Source organism: Rattus norvegicus, chromosome 12 (assembly GCF_036323735.1).
Source record: "Rattus norvegicus strain BN/NHsdMcwi chromosome 12, GRCr8, whole genome shotgun sequence".
Classification (NCBI taxonomy): domain Eukaryota; kingdom Metazoa; phylum Chordata; class Mammalia; order Rodentia; family Muridae; genus Rattus; species Rattus norvegicus.
Window position 1 is genome coordinate 19,310,288 of NC_086030.1, and position 26,248 is coordinate 19,336,535.

The 26,248-nt window shown below is 48.4% G+C and overlaps 1 protein-coding gene across 1 annotated transcript; it reads right to left on the minus strand.

Moving 5' to 3' along the window:
• Nucleotides 1-20: 20 nt before the first annotated feature.
• Eif3b (eukaryotic translation initiation factor 3, subunit B) lies at nt 21-24,481 on the minus strand. Its single transcript, NM_001031640.1, has 19 exons — nt 24,006-24,481; nt 18,205-18,397; nt 16,421-16,540; nt 16,145-16,202; nt 15,878-16,006; nt 15,515-15,672; nt 13,001-13,132; nt 12,855-12,921; nt 12,160-12,206; nt 10,004-10,214; nt 6,740-6,812; nt 5,536-5,658; nt 4,160-4,238; nt 3,446-3,584; nt 2,429-2,554; nt 1,808-1,885; nt 1,099-1,207; nt 875-991; nt 21-507 (listed from the first exon to the last, which is right to left on the minus strand). The coding sequence occupies exons 1-18, from the start codon at nt 24,451-24,453 to the stop codon at nt 888-890; spliced, it is 2,394 nt and encodes a 797-aa protein (NP_001026810.1). The 5' UTR covers nt 24,454-24,481; the 3' UTR covers nt 21-507; nt 875-887.
• Between the last annotated feature and the right edge of the window lie 1,767 nt (nt 24,482-26,248).

Below are 26,248 nucleotides of genomic sequence, written 5' to 3' on the forward strand. Positions count from 1 at the left end.
ACAGAGAGATCAGGACAGTGTTTCACACAGGGTTGCTTTTATTTCCACATCCAACTTGAGCAGAGGCCCTGCCACAACCTGAACAGCTGTGAGGTGCTGGGTGCCTCCAGAGTTTCTGGCACAGTAAGTGTTGGGTGTGCAGACTTCCTGATGGCCACATGACACTGGCCCACACAGGAACAGCAAGTCCATGAATGGAAATCCCACTGAGCTGGAAGTGGAGGCTCTGGAAACCCCATGGGCAGCAGCAGGAGTTAAAGGAGCCACCAGGAACACTGCAGTGAGGCTCCAATGCAGACAGGGCTGATAAAAACCCAAACAGGGCATTGTGAGAGCAGAGGCTCGAGTGTCCCCGCTGAGGACCCGGGGCTGAAGGCACAGAGCTGTGTCGGGATGGAAGAACCCTGGGTGCACTCGCAGTCCAGAGCACGAAAGCACAGGTGAGAACCCAGCCCGAGGCTCTCTGTGAAGAGTGTGGCCTTGGATCTTGGGCACGGCACAGTGACACTGCAACAGATGAACCAGCATTTAGTCAGACACAGAGCAAGGGACCACAGCTGGATTCTTTACTGAGCACACTCCAGGCCTTGAGAGGCTTCATTCTCTCTCCTGGTTCCTGAAGGAGCCCAGCACTAAGTACCACATGCAGGCAGACAGACACTCACTCCTGTACTGTAGCCTGTACCAACAATATCAACATGGGTGACAGTGCTGTGCCTGATCTGGAGATGGTCATGCCCGCCTCTGCTTCACCCCAAGCTCCTACAACCACTAGCGGCAGCACCGCCATCTTCCTGGGGTGTCTTCTCTGTTGTGGTCTGACAAGCAGTCAAAGACTCATCAGCAAACCCATCTTCATGTTCCCAAGTCTTACCACAGTGCTGAGGTCACTCCTGACTTCCCAGAGGAATGACCTCTTCAGTGACAAAAAACTCAATGGTCTCTTCCTCCCAGTCATCCACGTTGCTGTCCAGCTCGTCAGTGTCCACCCCTGAGAGAATAGACAACTGACTGACCCCTGGGACATGGCTGCAAAGCCGGTTGCAGGGCCCTCGGGGGGACCACTCCATTTGCAGACAAGCCCAGAAACTTGGTTACCTCCCCGTAGCTCTAGACGCTCGTTCTTCTGCTTCATATAGAGTTCCTGGGCCATTTTTCGGTATTGCCTGAAGTCCTCCATCATGGTCCGCCTTCTTTCCACCAGTTCCTGTCAGGTAGGGAAGGTTGTAGGGCTAACCAGGACATTCTTAGGGTTTTTTTGTTTGTTTTGTTTTTGGTTTTTTTTTTTAAAAAAGACTGTGTACACAGTGCTCTACCTGCATATATGCCTATACACCAGAAGAGGGCAGGAAATTACATTATAGATGGTTGTGAGCCACCATGTGGTTGCTGGGAGTTGAACTCAGAACCTCTGGAAGAGCAGCCAGTGCTCTTAACCACTGAGTCATCTCTCCAGCCCCCATCCAGGACATTCTTGCTCAATGACAATGGTCCTGCCCTATGTAGCACCCATTGGTGAGTGCAGAAGATGTCAGTGCCTTGTGTGCCAGACAACCCTTCTGGAGAGCCTCCCTTAAGTGGGACCTTCTCTTCCTAATCATATCCCTCCTGCTGCTAGCAAGGAAAAGCCAGCCTTTACTCGGTGTTAGTGGGTGCTGGTTCCAAGGACCAGTGATGGCCTCTGACCCCGTTGCTAGTTACCCTTCACAGCGGGAGAACAAGCCAGACCAGGCTCCTGGCACTCCTTCTGACTAGTGTCCAGGGTAAGATAGAGATGGGCTCCTATGGGCATCCCCCTTAGGCTCACCTTTGAAGCTTTGGACTGGCTCAAGCGATCCTTCTGCTCAAAGATCTTAGAGTATTTCTTCAGATCCTTTTTAATTTGCTGAAACCAAGACAAGTCTCTCAGGATTGAGCCTTCAAAGCAATATCCACAACTGCTGTCACAAAGATGCCATGTGCAGTGACGACAGCCTTCAGGACCAGCCCCAGGGCACCAGCATGCCCAGATCACTCATGGAGAGGATTCCTAGGCTGAGTCACTCCCGGCTCTGACCTAGCACCACAAGCCTATCCCATTACATAACCCCTTCTGAGCTCTCCCAATCCCACTGGAACTTGTGCACAGCCTGTCTGGCTTAGACTGACTGTCATGGGTTTTCTGAAGAAGTGGGGAGGGGGAAGGGAAGGAAGACATGATAAGGTCATCTTGTAGTGACCCCAGAGTCTGAAAAGAACTCGCCATCCTCCTGCCTCAGCCTCCTGGGATTATAAGCACTGCCTTACCTGACACAGCTTCAGGTCAGGTCTCATTGGTCCTCATCTCAGAGCCCTCTCCATGCCTACCTCCTCCACTCCCCACTGACTGCCCTGTGCAGTCATAGATGGACAACCGTTCCCTTACCCCAACTAGGCAGGGAACACAGACCTTTATCTGATCCTGACTGAGGAGTGTTGGGGGCCTTGGTCTCCAGAGCAGCTGGCAGAAGCGGTCCTTGTTGTTCTTCTGGAGAAGACGACCTTGGAAGGTCCACAGCCAATAAGCATTGTCCACCTAGAGGGCAGTGGGGCCCATCATGCAAAATGTGCAAGGCCACCCTAGGACCTTTACTCTTGGCAGCACAGCACCAACCTGTGCTCTGGTTGCCCAAGACACAGCACAATGGAGACAGAACCAACCCCTGCCCCTCCTGCAGGGGCCTGCTGATCACTGGTCTATGACCAGAACCTTCTACAGCAGTGCCAATCAGAACAGCAGCAACTACAGCTTAGCTTTCCTGGCAGGACTCTTAACTGAGCTCTGACTCAAACGCTGGGCTCCCTGCTGCCAACCCGCTCTTTAGGAGTTGTGTGAACTAAATGGCCCAGTCCCACACGGGCTTGGAAGACTCTCACTTCCTTCCCTCCCCTTTTATGGAGGTGGGAGATGCTGGGGTAGAACCCAGGCAGCTGCTATGCACTGACATTCCCAGTCCTACAAGATGCTAAATTAAACAAGTGTTGGGATGGGCTGTGCTGCACTGGCACTTGGGATGGGTTCCAGACAGCACACCCTGGAATGAACGAACACAGAGAGTGCTATGCCAGATACTACTCAAAGCCATCTGGCAAGCAAGAGGTCATCTCATCAGCTGGAGCCCTCTGAGCTCACAGGTTTTGTTTGCATGGACTGGCTCAATTGTCCACCCAATGGTAAACACAGGAGGCAGTGACCCATGCTCCAGCAGGCCCTGCCAAGCAGACATGCCCAATGCTCTAGCAGCTGGCCTCTCAGCAGTGAGTTTGAGAAACAGTGGACCAAACTGTCTCCCTAAGCCACAAAAGTTCGTGAGTAATGCCCTCTCACCCTGGGGTCCCTGGATACAACAATCCTACAGAAAACAGTATCTGTCCCTGGCCCTGAGAGACTTCATTCCCCAAGGGCCCAGCACCTGCCATCGTCTACCTTATGGCTCCACCACGACACAGAGGTAACCACATAGCGGCCAGTTGGGTCCCATTCGACGTCGGAGGCCATGTAGTGCTCTGCAATGTTCATGACGGTGCAGTCTGAAGTGTCGACAAACGCCAAGGCGCCATTCATGCTGTGGGATGACAGGGCAGCTGTATCCCACAATCCCCTTGCACCCTACTGAGAGGTCCAATGCCCCTCACTCCAACTGAGTTACAAGGGTGAGAAAGGACCAAGGGCTCTGCTGGGCTGAAGTTAGTTCCCTGGGCCCTATCGCCCTCACAGTGACAAATTTCCCAAGGACATGAATGGTGTACTCAGTGCTCTGTGGCGTCTAGAGAAGATGTTGTGTGTGGAAGCGTCCATGGTGGGAGCAAGCCACAGTAGTCCTTCCCAGCAGAGGGCAGGGCTGGACTTGCTCACTACTCCTATGTGCTCAGCTGGAATGCAGGGGAACAAGTGAAAGGCACCCCAACCAGAGGGCAGGACAGCCTCCAGCTATGCATCTGTCCCACTGGAAGACGTGGGATTCACAGGAGGGGTGCACGGCTACGATCACAGAGGACATGTCATCTGCAAGTCACTACTTCAATCAGCCTGGTTTGGCCAGAGGCTTGGCTGTGATAAATATCTAGTGAGATGATGCACTCCACCAACACAAACCATCAGGAGCAGGACGCTGCCTTAGCGGGCAGGGCCCCAACCCACCTCCTCAGCCCGGCCAGTACCACGAACTGCCCCTGGGGACTCCAGAAGATGGTATTGGCTTGCTGCTTGTCAAACATCTCTGCAAGGAAAATAAGTTCCTGTGAGGGACTGTGCCGGTGCCTCTCCAGCTAAGACACAGTGCCACACTGGTGAGGAGAGCTGACAGAAGCAGAGTGCACATACGACTCCAACACAAACCCACCAGCCACTTTGGGAGAACTATTTCAAAATCATACCCCCGCCCCCGTTCAGTTATGCCTAAAGTCATGATGCATGCTTCTGGGTGGTGGCTGCTGGCTATTACAGAAGTCTGGTGGATACTATTTTCAGCTTCACAGGCAAAGACTGCACTGACAGCAAATACACTGACTCATCTCGGGAGCCCTTAGTGTCCACCAACAGCACCATGGGCCAAGCTACCAAAATCACCATCTTTCAGTGTGCTTACAGAACATCAAGCAAACCATCTTCCCAGTCACCCTGACCCTGGGTGAAACTGACAAAGCAAATGCGGCAATAACCCAGGTCACCCAAAGCCTCTCTCAGTCTTGGCAAAACAGCCATCTTCCCATATGGGGGGTGGGGAGGGGAGAGTCTCACATTCACAGAGAGCTGCAGGACAAATGTCCCATCTGGCCCCAAAGCACAGAGGAGCATTGACTGTGACCCTGGTGAGAGCTGAATCACAGAGATCCGGGGGATAAATGACACGTCTCCTGGTGTCTGTTATAATGGGACAGAAACCTTTTGATTGTCTGCAATTGTCCACCTCTTACATATCCAAGAGAACCAACACCAGAGTGGACTTTACAACACACTAGCTAATTCTGTCACAAATGGTTAGACCCAGGTGAAGGGAAAGCACACTGTTCACAGAAGTCCAAGGAAACCATGGTATGACTGCTACAGCAGAGGGAACAGGGTAGCTGGTGTCCTATAAAGAACTTATGAAATACAGCCTGTATTTCCATCCCAGTGAGGGCAACACTGTGGGTTTAGGTTCAGCTTGCCCTAAGCCCTAACCCTGCTGTGGGGCTGTCACAACAAAGACAAGAAGAGTAGGCAGTAGCCCTTTGGGAGTCTAAGCAAGGCCACACGTGGCCCCCATGCCAAAGGGGAGTGTCTTTTAGGTGAGCCCTGCTGCAGGAAAGGGAATGAGAACACCCCTTCCTGCCGGAGCCGAGCAGAGGACTCAAGGGCTAAGCCAGGCTGAAGGGCAGGGGCAGTAAGGCCCAACTTACTGACTCACTCCAGGCTCGGTGGATATGAAGTATGTGCCCCCTGTCCTGAGTCATCCCAACCTGCTATCATCTCCCGCACAGCTAGAATCCCGGCCCCTGAGCTCTGCAGAGAGAGGCCAAGGGCAGACTACTCACTGATGAGTTCAATCTTCCCATTGCTCTTCACGTGGTAGAAGGAGACAGATATCCGAGGGGCCTCACCATGAAGCACAGCAAACTTACTGCCATTGGGTTCCCAGGCAAAGGCTATGATGGTCTCTACAACCAGCAGGAAAGAGGAGTCAGTTGTCCTAATCTTTCATAACAAAATCTCCATTTTCAAAGATCTTCATTCAATTGGAGAAAAGCACTCCTAATCTACTGGCAGGACCACAGATCAAAAGACAGCAAAAGCAAAGAGAAGTCAGCAGAGTTCAAAAGCACTTGGTTTATCTGGTTGGGATGTTGTGTTAATAACAAGTCCAAGCCAGCCTAGAACTTGGACTGTTCCAGCCCTGGCTTCCTGCAATCTATGATCACAGGCAGGTGCCACCAAACTGTCTTTCCTTAACTGACTTAAGGACTTAACAACTTAGCTGTGGTCTTCTATAGTGAAACAAACTGAAAGCCAATGAGAGGCACAGGCACTAAGACTAAGGATGGAACTAACATATGAGTAAAAGTACATCAACCTTTATGTTGCTGGGCGGTGGTGGTGCTTGCCTTTAATCCCAACACTTTGGAGGTGAAGGCAGGTGGATCTCTATGAATTCCAGGTACCAAAGAATACATAGTGAGATCCTGTCTCAAAATACCCCACTTAAAAAAGAAATACTTTTATTTTTTCCAGAGAGAAAAAGGGAAGGCAGGCCAAGCCTGGTGGCACAGGCTTACAATTCCAATACTCGAGAGGCCAAGGCAGAAAGATTGGTGTTCAAGAGCAGATGGGCATAGAACGAATATATTTCAGACACAAACAAAATCAGTCAAAAATACAACCAGCAGGGGTTGGGGATTTAGCTCAGTGGTAGAGCGCTTGCCTAGCAAGCGCAAGGCCCTGGGTTCGGTCCTCAGCTCCAAAAAAAAAAAAAACCAAAAAACAAAAAAACAAAAATACAACCAGCAAGAAGCTCTTCAAGGTAACTCCAGGCATGGTGTGCCCCTGTAGCCCTATAATGGGCAGGAAGGCAGGCAGGAGGGTCCTGTGGCTAGCCAACCTAACCTATGTGCAGATCTAACCTAGGTCAGGGTGATCTGGGGTAGCTGCTCTTGCTGAGATCCCACTTCAGTACGCCGCTCTGAACACCTATCTCACATAGAAGCTGTACAAGACAAGGGCACGACGGCCCTTCCTGCTTACCTTTCATCTCAACAACGTCAACAGGAACCTGCTTCTCCCTCATTCGGAAGATTTCAAAATTTGTGACAACTCCCTGTTGACAAAAGCAAAACAGGAAGGGTAATTCTCTGGAAGGTGAAGGCATGAAAATATGGGGGTACAAATAATGATCAGACAGAAGACAGCACTCACTCACCAGCACACCCACAACCCTGATGTGGTGCCGAGGCTGGTATGACAGCATAGCCCAAGCACACTCTGCAGCACATCTACCGGAGTTTACCAGAGGGAACGATGGATTTGCACACTGTAGAGCAACCTGCACCATGACCTTCAAAAGCACTAAACCCAGCAGCAGACTCAGTAACTACTCGCCCACCTTAATGCCAGCCCACTAACATGTGGATGCATGTGTGTGCTGGAATACCAGTCAACTATGAAAAAGAATAGAATGAAATGCTGATGCATGCTACAATATAAAAAAAGGTGAGGTCTGGGGCTGGGGATTTAGCTCAGTGGTAGAGCGCTTGCCTAGGAAGCGCAAGACCCTGGGTTTGGTCCCCAGCTCTGAAAAAAAAAAAAAAGAACCAAAAAAAAAAAAAATAAAAAAAAAAAAAGAAGAAGAAAAAAGGTGAGGTCAGAGAGGCTGGACACGAAGGGTCACAGGCTGCAGGGGAATGTTCCTAACAGAGACACCCAGAGAAAGCAAACCAGAGGCTGTCGGGAGTGAGGAGAGGAGAAGGATGGAGGCATAGCTCAATAGAACATTTGACCAGCAATCAGGGGGTTGTCTGAATGACACCGGCATAGGGACAAAAAATAGAAGGGTGGACCAAGGAGCAGTGTGGAAAGGAGAGGCAGCTTAGCATGCCTGTGTGACCTACTAAACATATCCAAAGTCAGGGAGACGGCTCGCCACTTAAAAGCATTTTGGTATATGAATTACATCTTGAGAACAATTAGTTGGGACAGGCTTGGTAGTGCGTGCCTGTGATACAGCACTCGAGGCTAAAGCAAGAGAATCACTGAGTTCAAGAATACCCAGAACCAAAGGCCAAGACCCTGTCAGAGTCAAGACCCGTCAGCAGTCAAGAGTGCTGACTGCTCTTCCAGAGGTCCTGAGTTCAATTCCCACAACCACATGGTGTCTCACAACCATCTGTAATGGGATCCAATGCCCTCTTCTGGTGTCTGAAGACAGCTACAGTGTACTCATTTATAAATAAATCCTTTTAGAAAAGGAAAAGCTTGGGTGTCACTGTGTATTCCTGGATAGTCTGGAATTTGCTATACAAACCAAATTGGTCTTAAACTTGGAGATCTGACTGCCTCTGCCTCCTGAGTGCTAGGGTTAAAGTCATGCACACCATCCCTAGACACTGTTTTTTGGATGAGAAAAACATAAAATTACATAAACAGAAGCACATTTGTATGCAGAAATGTGAAGTCCACCTGATTACCAGGAAAGCAATCTATCCCTTTCAGCTTCTAGTATGAGTGGCTGAGAATCTGAGGATGACACTACTGTATTTTCCCGTGAGCTCAGAACTACATGAAGTGATCAACCCTTAAGGCGGTAAGAAGACAGGATTGAAAGTCCTCCAAGTTCTAGTAAAGTGCTATGTCCAGATTGAGAGTCTCACATCATTATCTAGACATAGCTCACAGCCTCTCAAAAACCATGAATTAGAATTCCACACCCACACCCAGAATCTCAAACACATAGCAGTCTTGCGTTTGGCAGTGCTTGCCCACACTGAGGCACCACGAACTTCCCAGCAGCTGTGGTCTAGAGTGCCGTCAGGCTGAGGCTGCCTCAAGCTCAGACTCACACTGTTACAAGTTACAACTGTGTTGTCTCTACTGTACTTAAAATTTATTTCTTACCAAAAAAAACCAAAAAAACAAAAAAAAACCTTAATGGTTTAACTATTATTTTTCATCATTCTTCAGCATTATTAAATTAGTAGGGTCTCGGATTGGGGATTTAGCTCAGTGATAGAGCGCTTGCCTAGGAAGCGCAAGGCTCTGGGTTCGATCCCCAGCTCCAAAAAAAAGAACCAAAAAAAAAAAAAAAAAATTAGTAGGGTCTCTGAATTATATTGTGGTAGAGTATTTGTTTTGAAATATTGTCCTGTTTGAGTTGCTGACTTGAATTTAAAAAAAAAAAAAAGTCCGATTAATTCTACAAAATTTGGAAACTGCTCTAAACACTACATCTGCCCTTTGCTGTATACTACTGATTTAGGTGACATTCTCAGCACTGACAATTAAATGTTCAAAAACATCCATCAACTCTGAAAAACATTGCACAGAACCAAAAATTAGGCCAAGGTTTAACTTGCACAGGGTCTGGACAGAGAGGAGCACTGGCTGCTCTAGAAAACCTGGGCTCAATTCCCAGCACTCACATGGCAGCCCACCACTGTCTAACTCCAGGTCCAAGGGAGCTAATGCCCTTTTCTGGCCCCCAAGAGCACTGCACAAACAGACATACATGCAATTATGATGATCAGTTCATGCTGTTTTTTTTTTTTTTCTTTTTTACGGAGCTGGGGTATGCTGGGTTTTTAAACCCATTCTGTGCTTATAAAACTGGGAACAAAAATTTCTCGGGTGAGTTGGGGATTTAGCTCAGCGGTAGAGCGCTTGCCTAGCATGCGCAAGGCCCTAGGTTCGGTCCCCAGCTCCGAAGGGAAAAAAATTTATTTCTTACCAAAAAAAAAAAAAAAAAAAAAAAAAAGAATAAAAAATTTCTCGGGTGAAAAGCAATTACAAAAGTCACAGTTTAAGAAGCCATTAACCCAGCCTGGCAGTAATCCCAGCACTCAGGAGGCAGAGGCAGGAAGATTTCTAGTGTGAGGCCATCCTGATCTAAAGCATGGGTTCTATGACAGGCAGGGCTACCCAGAGAAATCTTGTCTCGAAAAACAAAAGATAACATGACAAGCAAACAAACAACGAAGCTTCCAGCCAGAATATCTTGAGGTTCCTTCACCTGACCAGACAGCTAACCTACAGTCTACACAACAAGCCACCCACTAACACCTCCCAACAGACAACTGCACAGGCTGGAGAGGCTGCAGGAGCTCAGATTAGGTCACTTGCACTCCCCCAAGCAGCTCACAACTGTAACTGCAACTCTAGGAAATATGAAGCTCTCTCCGCCCTCCCCAGACACTGCACACACATGGCTTTTGCGCACATACATACAAACAAAAATCAGAAAACAAATCTTCAGAAGCAGCAGCTCATTCAGAAGTGGCTCCCACAGCAAGCACTCACCTGTGTGCCTTTTGGAGTCCTGTCCACTTTTACACACAGGTAATCTCCATTTTTCTGCCAGTGCAGCTTGCAATCAACCACATTGAACAAATTCCTCACTCGGATCTCCTGTCTGGTGGGGAGCTGCATCAGGGTCACCCTGGCTGGAATATCTTTGTCTTCTGGCACCCAAAAGGCAATGATGTTACCACCCGGAGACCAAGAAAAGTCTCTATAGGACAAAGAGATAAAGTTTATGGGAAGAACAGATAAGGTCATATTTCTGAGCAGCAGACGGATGACCAATTTACTCTATGCTGGCGTCCTGGCCTACCTGCTGTGCTCTGAGCCTGGTGCACATCAGCTGTGTGCTAGGTGCTGTACAACACAGCCTGCTCACAGCCCTGGGGCACAGTCACACTGCTGTGACACAAGTATGCTGCTCACTGTACCCATCCACAGCCACCAGCCTTGCTCTTTACAAATGTACTTCAGGCTGGTGGCTCTAGCTGCAGGGTGTCTAAAGGTCAGCCAAGGTGGCAAAGGGGGCGGGGGGGGGGGGGATGGGACCTGCAAGTCAGAAGGTACAGGATAGGACAGGTGAACAATCTGTTCTCTATTAACTGCTCTGCAGGACAGACATGGGAGCCATGTGGAAAGCCTCTATAAACACATTCTTGTCTTCTATTTGGCTGCAGTTGAGATGCCCTGTTGCCTAGACTGGTCTCAAACTTGTAGACTCAAACAACTCCTCCTGACCAGCTAGAAGTGCGGATGCTCACCACCACATCCAAATCTGGTTCTGAATTTGTCAGATCAGTGCCCTGATTTTAGTTTTTGTTAAAAGTCCAAATAACATCGAGAAATGAAAAAGAAGACATGCCAATGTCCTCTGGGCCGATAAGCCTTCGCCACCGCAGGAGTGACCAACTCTAAATGACTTCAGATAAACAAATGTGTGCCCACTCACCTAAGACAGAATGAGCTGCAGTTCCTCGCCACACACCTAAGCCTTAGCCCAACAACACCACCCACCAGGGAGCTTTCTGAAAAGGATAAGGCACTGTGTCAAATCCCCACACAGTCCCTACTCTAGCTGGGCAAGACTCTTTGACCTCAGTATTATCTCTGTGATCTATGAGCAGAAGCCACTGTAGCACCCCAATGTTTGCAGAAATAAGAAGCAAAGAACTGCTTAAGAACTGAGTGCTATGAGCTGGAGGGATGGCTCAGTGGTTAAGAGCACTGACTGCTCTTCCAGAGGTCCTGAGTTCAAATCCCAGCAACCACATGGTGGCTCACAAACCATTTGTAATAGGATCCGATGCCTTCTACTGGTGTGTCTGAAGACAGCTACAGTATATATATATATATACATATAAAAAACAAATAATTCTTTAAAAAAGAACTGAGTGCTAGCTAGATGTGGTTGTATATGCCTGTAGTACTGACCTGTGGGAAAATAGGGAGTTCAAGACTGTACTCTGCTACTGAGCAAATTCCAGGCCAGCTTGAGCTAAAGTTGACTCTTTTCTTAAAAAAAAAAAAAAAATCAAAACCCTGGCCAGGTGGTGGCAGCACAGGACTTTAATCCTAGCACTCAAGAGGCAAAGGCAGGTAGGTCTTTATACTTTTGAGGCCAGTTTGGTCTACAGAGTGAGTTCCAGGACAGCCAAGGCTATACAGAGAAACCCTGTGCTCCTAAAATGCACTGTGCAGTGGTGGCCATAGGTAAGGCCCTTGTGAGGCATATCAGTCTTAAGGAAGGGAAGGTGGGGACCTAGTAAATGCCTTTTGGTTTTTTTTTGTTTTTTTTTTTTTTTTTTTTTTTTTTTTTGGAGACAGGACTCCTCTGTGTAACAGCCTTGGAACTTGCTCGTAGACCAGGCTGGCCTTGGACTCAGATATTGACAGACTCTGTCTCCCAATGCTGGGATTAAAGGCCTGTACCACCATGCCCTGCAAACAAAGTAAGGACCTTAAAAGTAAGGTCCTTAGAGCTGTTCCTTCTAACTAACGACCATCTACTCAAGAGAAAGCTCCCACCAGACAGAACCCACCAGCTATCTTGGACTTCTGGTTTTAAGAGGCAAAAACTGACATTTCTGCTGTTTACAGGTAATCATCCTATAGCAACCAGAGAACATTGGCAGTGACTTTCCAGAAACAGTACTTACTTTATTCCAGAGATCTTCAAGCTCTTCTTGTCCAAAAGGCCCATGGACTGCCCATGAGGGAAAGAAAAGGAGGAAAAAAATTAAAAATCATGGCTCAGAAAGATCAGGCAGCATCAACTGTAGGCACCTCTTTTTTAACTTTATCCTGGCGAGGGGAGGACATGTCACAGTACACATGTACAAGTCAGAAGACAGTGTGCATGAGCGAGTTCTGGCCTCCACAGTGCAGCGGAAGAACTGAATTCTGGTTGTCAGACTTGGCAACAAGTGTCTTCACCCACTGAGCCATCTTGCCAGCTCCCCTCCCCCCTTTTAACACAAGACTCTGCTCTATCTAGGGAGCACTCCAAGCATGGAGGACAGATGAGCAGGAGTCAAATGCCAGCAGCAACACAGACTTCCAATACAACTTCAGCCAGCCTGGGCAGGAGAGTCCCCACCTCCACCCAGCACAGCGTGGGCTGGCCTTTGTCACTAGTCTACAAAGCCTCACCTCCCTTACTACAGCACTGACTGTCCACACTGGCACCTCAACACTGTGCAGCCGCCATGCATGCACTCAACAGTCTGCTTAGCCTTCTGGAACACTAAAATAACCATGGGAGCCAGGCCACAGCTCACTGATAGAGCAGCTGCCCAGCAGGCAGGTCTAGCTCAATGCCCAGACCTCCAGAAAGACGAAAAACAGAACTCACAGGTGTTTCATAGATGCTAAGGGTATCCAGGGTCATTCTTGCAAAGAATTTGCCATCATGGCTCCACCTGAGGAGAAAAGAAGTGTCAGGCCACAGCGATAGGACAGGAACAGGCCACAGGCAGACCAGGGTTTTGTTCTACTCACTTGAAGATGGGCCAGTGGGCTGAGCTTTCACAGTGAAAACCTCTCTTCTTATGCCCTGTGAGGATGTCCCAGATAATGATGGCCTGAGGGTCATCCTGAGTGTCCATCAGTGGGCTGAAAGTCACCAGGTATCTGCAAGAGAAGGTCACTTAGTACAGCACTTCCTTGGTGTGAGAATCCCATTTCCAGTAGGATGAGCCTAGCCAGGTACAAAGTATGTCACAAACACTACACAAGTTACCTAGACTGGTGTTCCCACATGTCAAACAGCCTGACAAATCTGCTAGAGTGGGTTGGTATAGTGGGAGGAGCATTGGAGTAATTAAAATGAATGAGATAAAGAGAACAAATGGTCACACACAGTTCTAAAGTGAATGTGCTTCAGGGAAACGGGAAATTAGCCTCTCACTGTAGAAGAAATCTGTATTTGTTCTCATAAAGTAGATGTGTCCTAAGGATACAGCCCTCATAGCAAGGGGCAGCGGAAGAGGCCCAGCAAGCCAGAGAACACCAGCAAGAAGCCCTCCTGCTGCAGCATCAGGCTGGTGAGACTGAAACCCTCATCAGCAACGTTACATCACACCAACTGTTGGAGCCTATAATGAGTGAGTCCCAACCCTGCAACCTACAGAACCAGAGCATAGAGCACTAACAAACAGGACAGCCTCATTTGTTCAAGAGGACAGACGTGTGAACAGACAGATCATGCCAGGTGTGGTGGTGCACAGCCCAAACAAATTCCAGCACTTGGGGAGTAAAGGCAGGATAATCAGGGGTTCAATGCCAGCATCAACTATAGTGACTTGGGGCCAAGCCATGTATCAAAACAGAGAAAGTGGGGTTGGGGATTTAGCTCAGTGGTAGAGCGCTTGCCTAGTAACCGCAAGGCCCTGGGTTCGGTCCCCAGCTCCGAAAAAAAGAAAAACAAACAACAACAACAACAACAACAACAACAACAAAAAAAAAAAAAAAAACAAAAAAAACAGAGAAAGCCACATCCTAACCATGTACCAACTGTGCTCTGATCTGAGAACACGGGTGAACTGACTATTGTGGGAACTGCACAGGCTTCCAAGAGGTGGAGGGACACTGAGAGTCACCCAGGCAAAAGGCAGTTATCACTTCTTTTTTAAAAGATTTACTTCATATGTATGAGTGTTTTGCTTGTATGCATGGCTGGTGCCCTCCAAAGTTAGAAGAGGGAGTTAGGATGGTTGTGAGCCACTATGTAGGTGCTGGGAATAAACCTGCGTCCTCTGCAAGAACAAGTGCTCTTACCACTGAGCCGTCTTTCCAGCCCCTCACACTTGCTTTTCACACTGCTGCTAGAGTGGCTCTGAAACTCTGAGAGCAGCACACAGGGAGGGAGGGATGTGCCAGGTTAAGGGATGAGAGTTAAGGACACTGAGACTGGGGCCAATCACACACCCACGGTACAACAACCTTCGTGTACAGGTAACCAGTGTACATTTTTGTTGTTTTCTGGAGGCAGGATCTCATGCAGACCAAACTGGACTTTAACTTCCCATCCTCTTGCCTCTATTTCCCAAATGCTGGTGGGGTTCAAGGTGCTTCTGCAATAGTCAGTTCACCCGTGTTCTGGGAGCACAGTTGGTACATGGTTAGGATGTGGCTTTCTCTGTTTTGATACAAGTGTGGGTAGCTTCCTCTGGCTTCACTTTTTACAAGTCTCTGCTCCATGATTAATTCAGACATGGGAAAGAAACCCTTCTAAAAAAAGATCTGTGCAGTCCCTGAATCAGAACAGGAAGCGATCTGTGTGGCATTATGGCACCAAGCATTAGTGCTGGCATAGAGTAGTACCTGGAACCAGAGTACCACACAAAGCACATGGTGGCTGCTAGGCTGAGAGGTGAGTACACGTCCAGGGTCCACCCTATCGAGGGCATGTTCCAAAACCTCACAGTACCCAGCCCAGTGCATGTTTTTTCCTACACAGGCATAAACACATACACCCGTGAGAAGTATACGTAAAGCACAGTTAAGAGATTAAAGTCAACAGAACACAACCATGTTAACCCACACTACAGTCCATGTGGTCTGTTTCCTGAAAAAGCCAAAGCACAAAAGCAATGTTCCTTCTGTGGGCTGTGTCACTGCAGCCCAGGAAGGTAAAGGCACAGTAAGGGAGTTACTGCTCCTCCAGATGCTCCAGTGTGGGACTGGGGAGGATGCAGCTCAACAGCAGAGACCCTGGGTCAGAGCAAAAAGAATAAAAGAAAAACTTGAATGCTCACCAACCCACCCACCGCACAGCTCTGGCAGTTTGCACACTATTTGAGGAGGGAAAGGAACAGGACCAAGTACTGGCAGGAGAATCTTGGAAAACCACCTCTCTTCTCTCTCTCCTTTTGTTGTGAGGCTTTTTTGAGATCAGCTCTCATGGTGCTTAACCTGGCCCCAAACTCACTATGTGGTCCAGGCTGGCTCTCAGGCCTCCTGGGGTTTTTCTACCAAGTTTGAAAGTCCTACAGATCACCTGGAGTCACGCACCTTTCACAAGGTGAGAAATCGATGAGCTGCACGCCTTGGTGGCTGAACCTCTGGATCTGCTTGAACTTGTCCCCTCCCCAGAGGGCGATACCCCGCTGATGGAAGGTGGCCAGGTAGGTGCCCTTAGGGGACCAGCGCACATATGTCTCTGTCCATCTCTGTAAGAAGGCAGCAGCAGTGTGAAAACGACAAAGCATCAAGCACAGCGGCCCTTCCTTCTACACTGCATCTTCTCTTCTCAGAACCCATCGCCAAGCAGGGAAAGGAGTGACAATTGTTCTCAGAGAATGCCTCAGAGAACAAGAGCCTTCACCTGCTCCTGGGGCAGAAACCAGCCCTTCTGGGCCAGCTGCTGGTACACACCGCTCTTTCTTCGATTGAGACTGGGTCCTTGACGTCATTCCAGAAGATGGATGTCCGGTCTCCGCTCTCAAAAATCACACTGTACTGATCTCTACACTCTGCCTCTTCCAGCCAATAGCGCAGATTGCCCTAAAACAACCAACACTGAGGGACTGAGCACACTGCGTTAGTGTTAATAGAAGAAAATCAATAACTGTCATACTTAACAACAAATGAGGAGAGTTCAACGGATACCCTTTCACCTCAGGCAGACGTTTGTAAACATACCAGGTCTTTGAAAGGCTGCTTCTCTGGGATGTCCCACTCGTCACTGATGGTCATGTACCTGGAACAGAATGGGCACTGCTGAGTTCCACGGGCTGGACGGCCAGGCTGCTCCACACCCTCTCCGCCCACCCAAGTTCAAAGCAAAAACATAACAACATGACATAAAATGCTCTTGCCTGGCCAACAGAAACCAATCACCTAAAAGGCCACCAGCACCTACTGAGGAACGCCCCATCACCCACTGGCAACAACCACAGATCTCAGGCTCCAACTCACTTATCAAAATCAGTGAAGAGGTTGACCCGGAACGTGTGCTGCTTGTCCAGCTTGTATCCATCTGCATTTTTCACAGCATCCACAGCATGGGCGGGAGAAGCATATTCCAGAAAGATGTACCTGAGTGAGAAGATGAGTGGCTTGCACACATGCATCCTTAAGGTACACATTGAGACCATTCTACATGGTCCTGTCTGTCCTGCAGCACCCCCAAGGCAGTCACACTGAGGACCAAGCAAGTTTCCTAAGAAATCTTAATAGATCAAGACTGTGACTTCATGGTTATAAATGACAGAAGTTTAACAGAAATGGTCATTTCCTTGTGACAGTCCAGTGATGCGCATGTCAAAACCTAGGATATATGAAGCATTTCTAGTTAGTAATGACCTCATTAAGAGTCACCATTACCCAGCCTGGTTTACAGAGCTAGCTCCAGGACAGCCAAGGCTATACAGAGAAACCCTGTCTCAAGAAAACAAACAAATAACAACAAAACCAAAAGTCACCAATACACACTTCCACGTCATAGGAAATTTGCATCTAACAAAGCAAGCGAACGTCCCTTCAACCACGTGACTAAGCAGCAATTAAGAACACTGAAGCCAACTAGCCCACCCCTTTAATCCCAGAGCTAGCAAAGAGACAGGCAGAACTCTGTAAGTTCCAGGCCAGTCAAGGCTACACAGGGACTCTGCCACAGCAGCAACAACAGCAGCAACAACCACCACCACCACCACCACCAGACCACTGGCTGCTCTTGCAGAGGACCCAGGTTCAATTCCCAGTACCTACCCATAAGGTAGTTCACAAGTGTCTATAACTCCAGTTCCAAGGGATCACATCCCTCCTGGCTTCCAAGAGGACCAGGCACACATGTGGTGCACATTCATACACAAAGGTAAAACATTCATACACATAAAACAATTAAAAACCAAACAACAAAATATAAAACAGGGGGCTGGAGAGATGACTTAGCGGTGAAGAGCACTGACTGCTCTTCCAGAGGCCCTGAGTTTAACTCCCAGCAACGACATGGTGGTTCCAACCATCTGTAATGAGATCTAATGCCCTCTTCTGGCGTGTATGGAGACAGCTACAGCGTACTTATATATAATAAATAAATAAATCTTTAAAAAAATATAAAACAGGGCAGTACTGCCTAGAGTCAACGATTCTTCCAAAATTAACTTTATTGTTTTTAAAACTCTTAAAGACAAGGTGGCATTTAAAGGAGGTCTGTCAGCAGTGGCAAGAGGCAAACAAACCCCATACAGCAGCTACTGTGGATTATTCTGCCCTGTCCAGTTCACTGAGGGCAGCCATTCTATTGCTCAAGAACCTTGGTCCTGGTAGACAGAGAAGTCCCAGGCCTTCAGAGAGTCTAAACCTACAGGAGTGCCGAGCACCACAAACACAATGGAGGACTAGACTCAAGCATGGACGTGAACTGCCGGTCACACCTTAGGCTGCACCCATGCCTTAGGTGACAGTAGGGAACCGCTAACTAGGAGGTTTCACCTCTACTTCAGAGAAATTAAAATGTTTTCAAAAGCCCTTCCAGAGAAATCCCGCAGGCAGGTTTGTCCACTTTCAGGCCCTTAAAGTGCTATCTTTATCTAGGACCTATCTTGGATAGCCTGCTTCTTCTGTGGGCCCTCAGGCTACAGTCACTCACTGCTGGGGACCTGGGAACCAAAACTTCACTGGCGCACTCCCCTCTGGGGTGGCCTGAACACACAAACCCCCAAGCCCCCAACTGCTGCTTCAGCAACCATCACACTCACCCTTTCGTCTTTCCATCCTCTTCAGGGTAATAGTCATTTATGATTTTCCCAAACTTGGAGAAGATCTTGTGGATGACATTTTTGAGCTTCTCAAGCCGGTCGGGTCCCACCTGAGGAACGTTGTCTACAACAATCACCGAGTCAATCCCATCCGCTTCCTGAGGCCGATCTTTGAGTACATCACCAAGTAGTTCTGAAGGAGTGAAGGAAATGTCAAGTGGTTTCTAGTTCAGCCGAGCAGCACTCATTCATTAGCCAGCAGGCTACTCATGTCTAAGAGGCATCTATCCCAAGTGCTTTCACGGTGAACAAAGACACCAGGACTTGGCTTCTAAGGAAGCGGATGCTCACCCTCCTTTAGATGGGAATATTCTCTAAATGGATCAAACTGCTGCTACAGGGGGTGTAAGCATGTAATCCCATCACTTTGAAGGTGGACGATGCCTGTGGATCGGAGCTCAAGGCCAGCTTGACCCTGCCTTAACCAGGTGGGAAGAACCCATTCCTCAAAGTTACCCTCTGACCCCCACAGCCATGTTCATACTCCACACGAAAACAATAACTGTAAAAATTACAAATTACAAAGGGCCACAGATAGAACAACAGTAGCACCCCAGCCTAACACAGAAGTAGCCCTGGGTTCAATCTCTAATACTGCTCAAAAGACAAACTTAAATGGCCTACTGCATGAATTTCTAGCCACTATCACTGTTTTTTATTCAATCTTTGCAGGGGTGGCTGCACACGCCCGCAACCCCAGCAAAATGCAGGAGGACCTAGAGCTCAAGGTCATCCTCAAGGCAAGGACAGCCTCCTAGTGGCCTACACAAGATCTTAGCTAAGAACAGTAAGCGACAGCTCAGCATTAAGAGCAGGTACCACGGTTGATGGTGGTGCCTTTAATCCCAGCACCTGGTAGGTAGAAGCAGGTGATATGAGTTTGAGACCATAGTCTGGTCTACACAGAGAAGCCATGTCTGGAAAAACCAACTGTCTCTCCTGCAGAGTACCTGAGTTCTGTTCCCAGTACCCATGTTGGACAGTTCACTCAACAGTCTGTTCAAGGGGACTGGACACCTCTGGCCTACAAGGGTACCTGTGCACACGCACACACACACACACACACACACACACACACACACACACACACACCCTTTAAAAACAGAAAAGAAACTTCAGCATGCTAAATCCCCTAAATGTCAACATACATCCTTTGGGCATTTCAGAAGTGAAAGGTGGGGCTGGACAGAGGGGCTAAGTCAGGGGAAAGTGCTTGCTGCCCACAAGCTGATTTATTTGCATTGTGACCTCCAATCACAGGACTTGGGCAGGCAGACCTCTGTGAATTCAAGAGCAGCCTGGTCTACAAAGTGATTTCTAGGACAGCCACAACTACACAGTTAAGACTCTGTCTCAAAAAAAAGCCACATCTATAATCCCGGCGTTATGAAGACAGAGTGTGCAGGATCTCAGGGGCTTTCTGCCTAACCAGTCTAGCTGCAATGGTGAGCTCCAGGTTCAATTTGAAACCCTATCTTAGGGGCTGGAGAGATGGCTCACTGGTTAAAGGCAATGACTGCTCTTCTAGAGGACCTGGGTTCAATTTCCAGCACCCACATGGCAGCTCACAGGGGCTGTAACTCCAGGATCTAACAACCTCACACATATATACAGATACTAAAAACATTTTTTAAAGGGGGAGCTGGGAAGTCATGGTGCCCACCTTTAATCCCTGTACTAGAGGGAGAGGCAGGTTAATCTCTGAGTTGGAGGTCAGCCTGATCTACAGAATTCTATAGAGTCAATTCCAAAAAGAGTAGTGAAGATCAAAAGAACACTCCTGACACAATCCTTAGGCCTACAGATGTCACCTTCACAAATACAGTACATGTACACAAGGAGAAAGGCGTGCTAAGCGGAAGGATGCTTCCATGCTCCCAGATCCAGATCTACACAAGAAGATCTGTTTAAAATACACAAGTCTGGCCCAGCTAATGCCCTTCATCCCAACTCAGAAGGCAGATAAGTCAGCAGATAAGTTCAAGACCAGCCTAGTGAGTTCCAGAACAGTCAGAGGCCGAGTCACAGTAAGACCTTGTCTCAGATAGAAAACATGGAAGCGGGGAGAGAGTGGGGAGACGGCTCGGCAGTTGAGATCACTTGTTATTCTTGCAGGACCAGAGTTCAGTTCCCAGCACCCACATGGTGGGTCACAACCAGCTACAACCCCAGTTCCAGAGAACCTAATGCCCTCTTCTGGCCTCCAAGGGCAAATGAATACTTGTGGTACACAGACATACATGCAGGCAAAACGTCCATAAACATATAAAATACAAAACTTATAATAAAATAAAAAATTAAAAGAAAAAAAAAAACCGCTGGAGATGGCTCAGCCATTTTCGAGCACTTTTGGCTCTTGCAGAGGACTGAGGCTCAATTCCCAACACCCACATGTTGGTTCACAGCCACTTGCAATAACTCTGGTTTCAAAGAATTTGATGCCCTCTTTTGGCCTCCACAAATACCAGTCACACATGTGCATAAACATGAATGCAGGCAAACATACATACGAAGTAAAATGTAAAAAAAAGGATACAAATAAATAATATGTTTAAACATAAAAGGCAATTCTGGGCCTGCAGGAAGGCTCAGGGTGTCACACACTAGTCACACAAGGCTGATGACCTGAGTGCAATCCCTGGAACCCATTGTGGAAGGAGAAAACCAACTCCTCAACACTGTCCTGACTGCTACACGAATGTCCAGCACCAGCTCACCAAATGACTTTTTTTAAGGGTCACTGTGGAAGGGCTGGGAGTATGGCTTGGTAGAACACTTGCTTAGCATGCACCAGGTCCTGGGTGCTACACAGGGAAAAGCAATGTGACAGACAGTCCTCTGCATTCTGTGCTGGCTAATTTTATGTCACCTTGACAACTAGAGTTATCTGGGAGCAGTAAACCTCACTTGAGAAAATGCCCCCACCAGACTCGCCTGCAGGCAAGTTTGTGGGTTGGTTTTTTGACTGCACACTGGTATTCGAGAACACAACTCACTGTGGGCAGGGCCATCCAGGCTGTCCCTGAATGGTCTAAGAGAGCAGGCCGAGCGAGCCATAAGGAGCAGGGCAGCGGCAGCAGTCCTCATGGCCTGCCTCTACATCTGCTCCTGCCCTCACTTCCTTGGATAATGGACCTTGGATAAGTTGCTTTTGTCACAGCAAAAGAAACCTAATTAAGCAAGACACATTGCAAAGATGCCAAAATCAATGACAGGCAAGGCATGAGGAGGCAAGAGGCAGATTTTCAACATGGCAATGTCACACACCTTCACTACAGAAACTCTGGGTTCCTTTAAAAGCCTGCTCACCGTACAATTAAACAGCCTGCTGAGCTGGATCTGAACTTAACAAGATGTAATAAAAAAGCCCAGCTTCTATACAAACTAGCCTCCTTCCCAGGGCTCAAAGCTCTACCATCTCCCTACCCTGTAACAATCTGCTTCTCCTGAGAAGGGCAGAGCCCAGTATCCTCATAATGAAACACATCGTTTCTTTTCACCTGTTTGGGGTTTTGCATTTTACTGTAAAATGTATGAATGTTTTGCTTTTGTGTATGTTTGTGCACCACATGCAGGCCTGGTACATGATCATCAGGTCCCTGAACTGGAGTTACAGAGACTTGTGAGCCATCATGTGGGAGCTGGGAATCAACCCAGGTTCTCTGGAAGAACAGCAAGTGCTGAGCCATCTCTTAGACCCCCTTCTATCTGTTTTTTGATATAGGTCCCATGTACCTCAGGCTGGCTTTTCGCTCCCCATGTAGCAAAAGGCTAACCTCAAATCTCTACCTTCCAAGTACTGAAGCGACTGGCACGCACACCATGCTAGAGGAAACAACTTGCTCATGATCAGTGACAGACAGGAGACATACACTAACATGAAAAGGGCCAAGGAGGCAAGACAAATTCCACACTACGCCCGGTTAAAAGCCAAAAGCTGTTTGTCTTCCCACCCTTGTGACAGACACCCTGATGCCCAAAGCCAGATGGCTGTAAGAGTTCCAGATCCTCCTCACTGCTCTCCCCTTCCCTGCACACACTGGGGTGGACACACTGGGCTCCTAGCTGACTCGATGGAGGCAGGCTGGCCTTGCAGTCATGCTAGCCAACATCCCTTCACTCCTATAATCCCCAGTTCTGGAAAATAACTACATACTGGGATTTGTGAATTAAATGGGTTCAAATGATCCTTTAAATACTCATCTTGCAGTATTCCAAGTACCTACAACCAATTCTAATTCTAACTTCAGTTCTAGGAGGTCCAATGGCCTCCACAGGCACCAGACACACATATGATATGCACAGACATGTGGCCAAAATGATCCTGTGCATAATTTTAATTAAACAAACAAACAAACAAACAAACAAAACAGATCTTTGAAAAAGGGAAAAGATGGTGCTATGTGCGTAGTTCAAAGGATGCTTGCTGGGCATCTAGGGTACAGTGTGGGGGTCCTGTCTGAAACCATAAAGTGACAGGGAGAGGGTCCAGACCCAAAGTAACCAAAGGAGTCAAGGGCTCAAAAGGAGCAACAAGTCAAAACTTAGGCTCTAACATGTGGGAAGCAGGCACATTAGAGATCACTGGAGTCTGGCGAGAGGAGAACCCAGAAACGTACTCTATCCAGAGAAACTTCCTCAAGGCTGAAGCCTATAGAACCTGCTTCTCATGCTAATACATCTTTTACCTTAAAAAATACAGTAAAACAAGTCAGGCCTGGTGACTCATACCTCAAATCCTGGCAATCTTAAAGTGAAGGCAGGAGGATCTGTTTAAAGACAGCTTCGGCTTCATAAAGCGCTGGCCAGCCTGGGCTAGGCCAGACCCTGTTTTACAACGAGATAAAAACAACCTCCACAAACAAAAAAATGGTGACATCAAATGGCAACCCCTTGAAATATTTTAAGCTCTAAGTTCACAACTATATCGAGGCACTACATTTTCATGGAATATCATTGGTAGTTCAAAAGCAATTGATTGGGGGTACATGTCTTTTCGCACCACGAAAACTGAGACAGAAGAACCAAGAGTTAAATTTCAGCCTGATCTGAGTGAGGCCCTGTCTCATATTTAAAAAAAAAAAAAGAGTGGTGTTCTTAGGCCCTCGCCTCTTGGTTATTTGCCACAACAACACATGAATGAACTGGTTCGTACGCTTTCAGCATGAAATTGAAACAGCAGAGGAACACATGCTATCAACTTGTCAGAAAACATTTTAAGAATCTAGCTCCTGAGAAGGTAGGCAGAAACAATGCCTTAAAAAAACCGCCAGTCACCATAGAAGAAAACAAAGTAAGTTGCAAAACCAACAACATGAAAAGCAATGTACAACACAAGAATGGTCCAGGGTACCGACCTAAGAAAGAGATGAGCAGGCGGTAATGTGGTTGGGTCCGAAGTCAATGCCTTACTATGGAAACCATTGGGAATGCACTTCTAACAAGGGGGAAGGCACCAGGCTCTACACACGACCTGTCCCTCCCGTTCGGCCCTCTGAAGAGTCCAGCTGACCAACACTGGAAACCTTGGCCGGGAAAATGGAATAACCCCCAGATATTCCAGGTCGTTCTGCCCTTCCACTAACCCCGAGACGCCCGGTCTTCTCGGAGAAACAGACTCCCCAAATGATCCCCCTTACAGTAGAGGAAACAGAGGGTCGTTGCAGCCCGGAGACCTCGCGCTCTCGACGACTTAAGTGGATACCCTCACCATGGACATAATCACGACTCACAGCCCTTACCTTCCTCGCTCACGTCGTCTACGAAATCCTCGGGGTCGCTGAAGGAGGGCTCATCTGCCTCTCCGTTCTCCAGAGCCCGCGGCTCCGCCTCGGCCGCGCTCCCATCGGACCCGCCCTCCTCCTCCGCTCTAGCCGAGGGGTGCCTGGCCTGCTCTCCGCCGGCCTCCGCCTTCCCGGGAGCAGAGGGCTCCTGCGCCGACTGCGGCGTGGGCGAGGCGGCCGGACTCGCCGCCGTTTCCTCTTCGGATTGGGCCGCCGGCTTGGCCCTCACCTCGGGCTCCGGTCTGGCCTCGGCGTCTTCCTCGGCGTCTTCCGTCCGCCCCACTTCGGACCCGCCAGACCCTGCCGCCTCGTCCGTCGGCGGTGACTCGGAGACCGGCTGCTGCCTCGCGGGCTCGGCCCGCTCCTCGGCCGCCTCGGGCGCCGCCACGTTCTCAGCGTCCTGCATGGGCCCGCGCTGCTCCTCACCCGGCTCGGCCGCCCTGCTTCCGACTCCCAGAAATCACCGCGCGCCGCTAGCGCGGAGCCACGTGCGTGCAGCGAGTGGGTCATACCAAGATGTAGCTCAGGGTAGACACCCACACCTTCATTTCTCACGACCAGCCCGAGAAAACTCAGATATGCATAAAAACATTTCAAAACAACTATAATATTCATTTTCAAGACATATGAGTTTACGTGTAGCCCAAAAGAGTTTTTAAGGTAGCAAATAAATTCAAAAGGATATGTGGCTCCCCCATTCTGGGTAAGAAATAGTTGCGGCCAAGATGGCAGACGTCCCTCTGCCTCTCCCGGCGGGCGCTACGGGGAAGGACTGAACTACCTGGGGGAGCACCAAGTAGATTTTCGAGTGATTTTTAACACGCGGAACTGTATGAAAACAAAATATGTGACCATAAAATAATGCCAAGATAGCTGAAAGTTCCACACATGATTCTTTGTAAGTTTTGCTCTTAGTCAGACAGACTGCTTGACTGACATGACTGGCTTCCCTCCCCTGCAAGGGCTTTATTTTAAACCCGTCCACTGACGGGGCAAAAGAACGAAAGGTTCCAAAATTACACGAGGAGCTCGCCGACAGCCAGAGGCCGCCAACATACAGAAAAATGACTGCCTGCACAATGCAGAGTCGTGTGACGAGTGGCTTTAATCTCAATGGACATCCTCACCGTAGCGGCTCGCACGTTAGCCCGCGAGATGAAAGTCACTGTGGTTCAGTCCGCCGGTGACTGCTATCTTCACACGCGGGAGAACGCGATCACGTGGGCCAGCGTGGGGTGGGCGGAGCGGAGCCTTCGTGGAGCCACCTGGGGGACCCCAGGAGTGGTTGTTCGGAAACATAGCCAAAATTTTTGAAACCTCCAGCCCAAAACTGTCCCTTATGGGACGTTTCGAAAAGCTTAATAAGGACTAGTTGAGGGACTAAGAGCATAAGAACACTTTTGCTGACGACCAAGTTTGGCTGTCAGTACCCATATGGTGGCTTACAATCATCTCTTAACTCGAAAACTTTATTTTTATGCGTATGAGTGCTCTGCCTGTAAGTCTGTGCACCGTGTGTGCAGGCGGAGGCCGAAAGAGGGCATCGTATCACGCACAGGACTGGAATTACAGACACGTAGAACCTCCATGTGGATGCTGGAAATAGAACCCAGGCCCCTGTAGAAGAGTAGGCAGTGCTCTTAACAGTTGAACTATCTCTCCAGTCCCAGATCATTAATAAAAGCAAAACAAAAACGAGAAAAGAAATTTTTTTAAGGGACCAGTGAGTTGGCCCTGAAAACAAGACTTTGAATCCTAGCACTGGGGAGATTGAGGCAGAAAGATGAGTTCCTGTTAGCCTGTGCGATATAAAGACTAAACCAACAAAAACAGGGCCACGGGCTGGTGAGTAAGTTAGTAATGGGCTGGCTGAGTATTTATGCTCTACTCAAGAAATGAGTTACACAGTCCGCTCTTGCTCCTGACATTTGAGTTCCATTCTGGAAGCCTGTTCCTTTGTTTTATTTAGTTTTAATTAGCCTGTTTTAATTAGTATCTATTCTAGCGCTGGCAGGCCCAGACCTTTGAGAACCCAAAGCCCCAGTGCCTGTACTCATAATCCAAATCTTGAGAAAGGCTTATGGCTCCGGGTTCTAGAAGGCAGATACTCTAAGTGCTTCAGAAACAGACTTTCTTCTCTGGAGTTAGGTAGGTTGCCAGGAGCCCCACACAAACCATTTCCTTCCACTAAGTACTTTTAT

Bases quoted from the DNA above. Each gene is read 5' to 3' on its own strand.
- Eif3b (NM_001031640.1), bottom strand. From the start codon at position 24,453: ATGCAGGACGCTGAGAACGTGGCGGCGCCCGAGGCGGCCGAGGAGCGG. The intron at 16,541-18,204 runs GTGAGTGTGATG...CTTCTCACTCAG, and splicing joins GAGGATGGAAAGACGAAAGG to GTACATCTTTCTGGAATATG. The intron at 2,555-3,445 runs GTAGACGATGGC...ACTGCCCTCTAG, and splicing joins TGTCGTGGTGGAGCCATAAG to GTGGACAATGCTTATTGGCT.